Source organism: Fukomys damarensis, unplaced genomic scaffold (genome assembly GCF_012274545.1).
Source record: "Fukomys damarensis isolate Sample0158 unplaced genomic scaffold, DMR_v1.0_HiC HiC_scaffold_20, whole genome shotgun sequence".
Taxonomy (NCBI): Eukaryota; Metazoa; Chordata; class Mammalia; order Rodentia; family Bathyergidae; genus Fukomys; species Fukomys damarensis.
Genome location: NW_022900932.1, coordinates 39,081,989 through 39,091,518, shown reverse-complemented (window position 1 = coordinate 39,091,518; position 9,530 = coordinate 39,081,989). Strand labels below are relative to the sequence as shown.

General features: G+C 32.6%; 1 protein-coding gene and 1 non-coding gene across 2 annotated transcripts in view; both read right to left on the bottom strand.

Moving 5' to 3' along the window:
• Kif20b (kinesin family member 20B) overlaps positions 1–9,530 on the bottom strand; it is a 55,112-nt gene that overhangs the window by 37,880 nt on the left and 7,702 nt on the right. Inside the window, 8 exon segments of the mRNA XM_033766339.1 lie at positions 293–431; positions 694–833; positions 4,641–4,937; positions 5,467–5,629; positions 6,355–6,501; positions 6,593–6,664; positions 7,520–7,631; positions 9,431–9,523. Of these exon segments, the coding sequence (XP_033622230.1) occupies positions 293–431; positions 694–833; positions 4,641–4,937; positions 5,467–5,629; positions 6,355–6,501; positions 6,593–6,664; positions 7,520–7,631; positions 9,431–9,523 (1,163 nt within the window).
• On the bottom strand, positions 8,221–8,411 carry LOC117287077. The gene has a single exon (XR_004518282.1). It is a non-coding gene; the product is annotated as a U2 spliceosomal RNA (small nuclear RNA).

Below are 9,530 nucleotides of genomic sequence, written 5' to 3'. Positions count from 1 at the left end.
AAAACAACTATCTCCCTAAAATCAAGGACTATCTCCCTGAATCAATACAGTGACTCAAGCAATACCAAAGTGGAAAGTAACTGTAACAGCAATATAAATTTTTCCAAGCCCAAAAGTTATATTTAATCTATTTGTGCTTATATTCCTAATAAAACATAATTGCAATAAAGCTAATTACAGTAACTATTATTTTAATTTTAAATTATATTAACATTTCTTATCATTGATGTGGTATACTATATTCTGGTACCAAAAATATCACTAAATATTTTTAATATATCAATGGACATACTTCATTTTCAACTTCTGTGGCACAAATTCCATTTGTTGGTTCATCTTGGGTGTCACATTTGTCAATCGAATCTTTGAAGATGGCCAAACGACATTCAGCATTTTCTTCTAATATTTCTCGTTCCTGGAAAAGAGTTTCCCTTCACAAAACAAATTATTCTGATCAAAAAAGGAGAAAGCAATGCTTGCGTTTTGTTTTAAATTTCTAAGATTAAGTAAATAAAAGTCTAACAGCAAACTGAAATAATCATGTGTGAGAATTAGTAACAACTATTTTGAGGCCTGTATAAAGAAGCTATCAGGACACAGAAGTTACCTAATATAAAACAAAAATATATGTTGAAAAAAAACAACAAGTAAACAATATTGTCAATTTTCACCAAGTGATGAAAGAAATCTTACTTAAAATCAGCTTCCCGCTGAGCCCAATACTGAGTAAACTCTTGTGCAACTTCTTCTCGAATTTTAAATTCCAGTGTTAACTTTTCTTTCTTTTCATTTATTAGTCTTGCTTTTAAGTCTTCTATTAAATCCAACAGTTTCTAAAACATATAAATATTAAAATTCTTAGAGAAGAACAAGTACATCCCAGGAGAAATACTGTGAAAATGTTTAAAGATCAAACTTTTCATCTAGACAATTATAAATATGTATTTTATAGTACTAATATTTTTACTGAATATTGTACATTTTGTAAGGATTCATTAATCTGAAAAAGTGAACCTCTCCACATTTTAGAAACAGACTTACAGAAAAAAAATTACAGTAACTGAGAAAAAGTAATATTTAACCATGTATTATCCACCAGGAATTATTTTGGAGACGTCCACATTTTGTTTCATTTAATATGCATAATCATCTGTGAGGCTGGAAGCATCCACATTTCATTGTTGGGGAAAGACCAGATCCATGGCAATTGCTAATGGCTAGGTTTTAAAGTAGCCTATCAAAATCTAAAGCATTACAGGGATAAGAAATTGCTAAAAAACACCCTACCTAATATTTAACCAGAAGGCAGGAGAGACATGTTACACGGACTCATTGTATTAACTTTTATAATAATCCAGACGTAAGTAACAACTCTATATCCTTTGAAAATATATATGATCATGTAATACAATAAATAGAGTACTTAATATTTAACATGGCCAGTAGAGATTCATAGTAAGTTACAGCATTAAGAAAACAGACTGATTTAGTTTGATTAGTTTCTCAACAACAAATTAATCAATAAGCTGTCTTAAGACTTGTCTTTCAATGTTTCAACTTTATATTTGAAAATATTTCTACAAATACCCTGAAGTTCCACATTAAGAACTTATATTGAAAAAACCAAACAAACAATGAGTAAATAACTGTATAACATGACTGAGCATTTTGGCTGTAAGAATCCTCATCTCAGTGATGTTGGTAGTGGTAGTTTTTTTTTTTTTAAATAAAGAAAAAGTGAAGCCCAATTCAAAAGCCAAACTTATGGAACTGGTTCAACTATAGTATTGTCACACAGTATACTACAATTAATAATGATGACCTATATTAATACTACATATTTTTCTTTGTTTTTAACTGAAAAAAATCAGATTAGGAATCATTAATGCAGAGTAAAAATTTATTAGCATAAGTGATTGAGAACTCTGTGAATTTTTTTTAACATTCTACCATGAATATATACTACTTATACAATTTTAAACAATCACAGTTTTCCATTTTTTCCACAGTCTTTTTTTTTAATTTTTTTGGTACCAGAGATCAAACTCAGGTCTTTGCATTTGCGAGGCAGGCACCAGAACCACTGAGTAAATCCCCAGCTCTTTCCTATTTTTTAAAACAATAAACAGTAACTTAAAATGTTGAAGATTTAGAAATCTGCATGAATGTGGTAATACAATGGGGAAATTGGTTTACTTTAGTAATTTTCAAGTTTTTATCACTTATTAACATCTGATATTGTCTTTGATGAAAAGACTTTTAACTATGCATTCTAAGTGTTAAGTGAGCTCATATTTTGTAACCAATTTTAATAATCCAGATAATCTATTACAATGTTAATAAAGCATGCAATGCCTAATCATTTCTGCTTCTTAAAATCAGGTATCCCAAGTACTGGGGATATAGCTCAGCTGTACAGTACTTTGCTTCGCATCCACAGGTCCAGGGTTTGATCCCCATCAATGAAACAAAAAGGTCAAATATTAGACAAAAGTGTGAATTTCTCAATTAAATATCTAGTAATGCTACGTATATTTACTATCTAATCTAAGCTACAATATTAAATATTTTTCCTAAAAATATTTTCCCTAGTATATTCACAAATTTCAATATTTCAAGTTTAACAAACATTATATTAAAAACAACAATGAAGATATCAGAAAACAATAAAACAGGACTATTACTAGCTTCTTTTGTCATCAAGATAGGTATGACATTACAAAGACCAAATTAAGAAGGTCCAACCACATAGTGACCAGATAACTGTGACAGTATAGCACTTGAAGTTTTCATTTTTGTTTCCAAACAACAAGAGCAGGAATTGACCTTCCAGAATAGTGATATAAATTGAAATGAGACATTTAATTCAATACACCATTCAAATACTTGTGCTTCAGACTTCCATAAGTAAGAATGTCGTAATATATGAGATGTCACACCATTAAAACAGGCCTATAAACACAGGCTTTATAGTGCTTCTAGAACACTGTTAAAAGGACTTTTTGTGGCCTGGGGATGTAGATCAGCTGTAGAGCACTTTCCAAGCATGTGTGAAGCCCAGGATTTGATTCTAAGCACTACAACAACAACCACAAAAAAAAGAGAGAGAGAGAGAGAGAGAGAAAGAGAGAGGAGGGAGCGCAGGAGGGAGGAATCCAAGTATACGTACATAGTTATGACAAATTAATATTATGAGAGGAACAGATAATATAAAGAGATAATATAAATCTCAGAATTAATGCATCTTAAACATATGAACTATATTTAAATAGACACTGAAAGAGCCACTATTAAACCTATTTACCTTAGCAATAAAATGTTTTTGAAGAAACAGAATAGCTGGGATTGGGTAGATGTTCTATACTTCAGATTGAAGGCTGAAATTATGGTGGAATATGCTAAAATCACAGGGTGAAAAGATACTAAGGTACAGGACATTTGCATAGTTTCAAAATATTCCACAGATTATATGCTTTTACAATAGAGGGAGATCTGGTAAACTATCATTTAGCCAAATAAGCAAAATTTAGCATTTCTAAGAACAGAGAAATCAGACACAGTGATGCAAAAGCAAATTCACAATTTCATCTATATAATATGCATGCCTGAAGCAATGAGATGTATCTAGATTGGGCATAGTCTATAAAACAATAACCTTTACTTTTAAAAAAAAGGCAATGATGGAGCAGGAATTACTAAATATGATACTTGAAAGTAATGTTTTAGCTTTGGGAGTAGATGAAAACAAAGTGACTATAATGAGTATATTCCCATCACTGGACAAATTTCAATATAGATGTTATAGTAATCACTTTATTATATTAATGTTTAATTTATTAGATATTAAAATGGACTTATGATCTGAAGAAAAATGACCATGTTTTGAGGAAATATTTAGTTTTCCAGTACTATTATGTACATAGCATGTTTTCAAACAGTACAAACCAAAAAAATATGTATTCATATATTTATAAAATAACTAACAAATCCAGATAAAAGATAAATGAGTTTTCATTATATTCATCTTTCTGAAGACTAAAAATCTTTCAAAAAAATTAAGTTGAGATTAAAATATTTCGAGCTGGGTATGGTGGCACACACCTGTAAACCCAGCACTCGGGAGGCTGAGGCAGGAGGATTGCTGTGAGTTCGAGACCAGCCTGGGCTACACAGTGAGTTCCAGGTCAGTCTCAACTACACAGACAGCCTTGTCTCAAAAACAAAACAAAACAAAAAATTCGGTGTGCCATTTAATAAAGAAGAGACGGGGATATGCCTATAGTCTCAGCTACTAGGAGAAGTGGGGTTGGGAGCAATGCTTGATTTCAGGAGTTTGCTAATTTTATGAGCGCCTGGGACACACAAGACCTCATCTCAAATTTAAGAGAGGAAGTATTAAGAATTGGTAGCCATGCGGGGCTTGGTGGCTCATGCCTGTCATCCCAACACTCAAGGCTGAGGCAGGAGGATCATTACCAATTCTAGGCCAGCTGGGCTACATAGTGAGTCCAGCCTGAACTAAATAGGAAGACTTCGTCTCAAAAACAAAACAAACCTCACCCCTCCTCAAAAATACAGAATTGGTAGCCCTAATACCGAAAGTTAAACCAAGCATAAAAGTACAAGTGCTTAATACATACTCTGTTCTCCTCCTGGCTAATGAAAGTCTTATCTTCCTCTAATGTTTTATCTAGATCTTCATCAATAAGTTCAGTTTCCACACTTTGGTTATTATCTTGGTTTTCTTCAGGTTTTTCTAGGTCCTCGACCAAATCTTCATCTTCCACTAAATCTTCTAGACTATTTTCCCATGAAATTGTTGTTCTTTTTGCATTTAAAATTTTATTATTCAAATTACTGTCTGATACATCTTGAGATGATTTGACTGATCCAAAAGATTTCTCTTGAGAAGAATTTAAATTATCTGGGACACAAACCTGTTAAAATATCCAACATGATTTTTAAAACAAAACAAAACAAAAAAGCAAAAGAACTGCCCACTATAACCAAATAATTTTGTAATTTAACCAAAATGACAAGCTAAGTATTAAAATTATGAAAAAAAAGAAAAGTAGCACCCTTAAATGAAGCTTCTATGAAGAAAAAAATACTTATGCATGAAAAAATAGTAAACCTACATCCTTAGATAAAAATTCTTTGTATTACAACAGGCAAAAGGCTTTCAAATTACCTAGGACTAGACAAATCTGATGACTAGAAGAGTAGAAAATTCATTCTGAGACTATCTGTCAATCTGTAATATTTTTATGATTAACGATTACTCAGGTCATTTAATTCTTTTGGGGCAACTTCCAATATTTTCCCATGACTTTACACTTAGTCAAGTATTTGATTTTCAATTATTTCCTAGGCTTATGGTAACAAGTACTAAACACTTCAAGGAATATTAATATTCTAATAAGATGTACTTTTAAAATTTTAGTATAAATTTGAAATTATATTTACCTTTTGTGCAATGGCTGAAAACTTCAATACATTGAGTGTTTCATCATAGGCAAAATAACACTGGCTGATGTTGACAATCATACATATTTTCCCTTTACCATTAAAAAAACTTTGAAAATAGTGAGTCAGCTTACTTTCCTGGAAAGGCACATGCTGTTGAAACCTATGGAAAAATTTTTCAAAAAATTGGGATTTAAAACAACTTTCATGAAGATGACAATTCTAAAAAGAAATAATTAGTCCAACTATTATAAACCTAAACTTTAGTGATTAGTCCCATGTATAAAAGTTATGTTTATTTTCTTTAAATATTGCTACTGATAATAACATTAAAGATAACCCACTAAGTAAAAATGTACAGATTATATTTAACCTGGCTGTGTTTCCTAGTATAGAATAATTATACAAAAGATGATATAAAACACCATTAACTCGAAATGAGAAAGGCTGGGTTGGGGCCAGGGATTAACCTCAGTGGTTCTACCATCTGCCTCGCAAGCACAAGGACCAGAGTCTGATCCCCAGTGCCAAAAAAAGAAATGATAAAGGCTGGTCTACTAGTTACTCAACCTAAAATCCTAATGCAAAAAAAATTTTCCCATCTAGAACACATACAGTACTGTCATAACAAAAATGTGACTGTAGATGCTAAACCAGCATGATGAGAAACTTGGTGTCTCAAGTGTTGGCTCATACACATCTGCCACGGAAAATACTGAGTGTACTTGATAAGGCAGTGACATTGAAAAATTTATTTTTATTTATGTGGTTTTTTTAATCCAAGATGTTAAGTACATTAATCATAATCCATAGTCATTACAAAATAAAAGTACTTACTAAAAACAACAAAATTGGAAGTTTAAATATTTCAATGCTAATAATACTTACTTTGACTTTTCACTGTTCTTCAAAACATTTATACACTTTCCCAGAGTCAATAAAGAGGTGTTTATGTTCCCAGTCTCTCTCAACCTTTCACCTTCATTCTGTGTCTTCAGGCTTCGTTCTGAACCAGCAAGATCACATAAAGACAATCTGAATCAACCAAACCACAACAAAAAAAAATTATTTTAAAATTCTTCAAAGCAATTGACAGTAATTACAATTTAAAGAATACTCAACTTACTCACTGACTCGAAGTACGCGAGGTATTTCAGAATCCTCAATTTGTAATATTCTAATAGTAAATATGCTGTGACTAAAAGAAACAAACATCCATATAATTTTTCCATTTTTAATTTCTGTATTCTAAATAGGAAATACTAACATCGAAATGTACCTCTACTTATAATCTAATATTAGCTATAGTCTGTCATTGCATTTTCCAACTAGCTGTCAGATATGTCAATCCACTGTTTCACTGTCGATACCAAACTGTCTAAAATCATATCTTTTGCCTGGCCCCAAATCCCTCAAAAATCTTCTTTTTGACATTCTAACATCTATTAATGAAATCATTTATTATTTACAACTTCCTTGCTAATAGCACATTATTAATTAAAATATATGATGTGGAACCAATACTCTTTGAATATATACCTAAAGCAAAGATTTAAATATAGGCTTATTTGGATCATCAATCATACATGCCTAACTTAATAGAGAATAGAAGGAAAGGGCTCTTTTCCCTAAGAGAAAATCTGTTTTAAGAATTTAACTGTTGAAACTTATTCTATTTGTCTCTCATTTTCCAATTCCATTCATCAAAATCATCCTTCCTTAACTCTTGAGATTATGGCCTAACTCAGTATGCTAAGAATGAAGTAAAAAAGAAAGAAAAAAACCCAACATTCCAGGCAGCTGCAAAAGTGAGCTAGGATACTGACATAAAGAGTAAAGAAAACTAGCAAATTTCCTAGAACTTAGTGAACATAATGTTAAGATAAGAATATTGATAATATATTTAGTATTTAGTCTACAGAAAAGGTCTTAATATCTGTGAAATCATTTAACACAGAACCTACTATCTACTTTATTGTAAAATAAGCTGCATTTAAATTAGCACAGAATACTTTATGTGTTTCAGTATTATGTTATAGGATTTACTCCTTACCTTCTACTGGAAGCAATGTTCAGTTTTGTGAAGGCAACACTCTGGTTTTTTATTCCTAATTTTAAAAGTCTATATGCTTCTTTGGAATCAGATATTTGAATCCACTGTAGGTCTTAAAACATAAAGCATATACACATATCAATTTACTTCAAAAAAGGATTTTCTTTACACTATCTAACATATTTTCCCAGTGACATATAATGAAATTTTTCTTTTCTTTTTAGTTTTTTCTTCTTTTTTGGTACCAGGAATCAAACTCAGGGCCTCCAGCTTGCCAGGCAGGAACTGTGCTACTGAGCTAGCTACATCCTCGGCTCAAAATGTTTCTTTTAACAACACATAAATTGGAGTCAACTCAGCTATTCTATATTCCAGAAGGGATTATGATTTTAAAGTACTTAGATTATACAAACACATGAAGTGAATGTTCTTCAATAGTCTGCCAAAGGGAAAGTAAAACAGGTAAATTCCTTAGAATTAGATACTCGGAGAAAAAAGAGACAAAATATACCACAGATTCAACCTACAGAATTACCTTACTATGAGATACGGCAGATTGGAATACATCAAGGAATCATACAAAATTTTGGTAAAAATCAATAGCTTATAAAAATCAAGTAGAAAACAGAAAACATCACAGTGTAGTTCCTATAGTAAGATAATTAATGAGATTTGTGTGTGTGTGTGTGTGTGTGTGTGTGTGTGTGTACACCATTCCAGTTATTACTACAATATCAGGTCAATGCGCTGAGTGGACAGAGCAAACTCCTATTCCATGTCCCAGCTCCAAAAATCCATTTAATGTATTGTCCTTGGATAGAGGGCATATCAGATATTAAATTGATAAGAACAGATACTACACTTGATCTAGCCAAAAAGGCCAAGAAACAATGAGATTTTGATTATGAATATTATACACAAATATAAACATATACGCACTCAGCTATATTATTAAATGTATTTCCTGTAATAGTTTTTAAAAGACTAGAAAAATATCACAACAGAGGTACAATATACTTCACAGTTCCAAAATTTTGACAGTTTCAAAGTAGGAGAATATAAATTTCAATACACTTAGTTTTGCCCATCACCATGAATCCAATTAATGTGATACTCAAGCAAACACAATACCAAACTAGAGACAGCCAGGTTGATCAGACATCAGCTGGAGAGAGTGGAGGATTGTTATGGAGGATGATCAGAAATGGGGGGAGGGGTCCCTGTTAAACCTGGATTTCACAACACAGTGCATAGCAGGGCCTACGAGAATGTTTGGTCAAGCAGAGAATCTCTGCCAGGAGTCAGGCGAACAAGAAGATCCCTGAGCGTTTCCTACCAGTGGCCTGGCAAAGTGAATACCCTCTTTTACAGCCTGGAGGTGTCAGTGGCCTCATGAGACAAAAGAAGGAAGTCAACTTGACAAAGATAGCAGCAAGATCGACCCTGCATATCCCCTACATGGAGGGACTGGTGCTAGCTTGTCTCACCTAAAAAGGGATGTCCCCTCACAAGAGTCACCCAACAGCAGGGCACTGTTTGAGACACTGCCAGTGCCACCAAGTCCCCTCTGTGATGGGCCATCTGGCTTGGGTTCCTCTCACTCATGGTGGAGGAAATTCTGCCTACTTGGCAAGTAAAGCCAGTTTGGGACTCAGGACTGTGATTCTAAATCCTGTGGCTCCTCACATTTAAAATTCAAATGTAGGCTGGGCATGGCGCACACCTGAAATCCCAGCACTTGGAGGCTGAGGATCACAATCACAAACACACCAAAACATTTTCAGAGCATTTATTCTCTTCATGTTAATAATGAATTTAAAGTATAGTAATTTCCTGTTTGCTTTCCAAAAGCTATCAAAAGGCCTAGAAGGGAATTTTCCTAAAATAAACTAAAAATATTCATTAACATACCTTTTATAAAAGAATAACCCTTTACATCTTGGGAAAGGCGCAGGATCTTCCTCTTTTGGAACTTAGATGATACAGGGACAAACAAGTCATAAATATATAT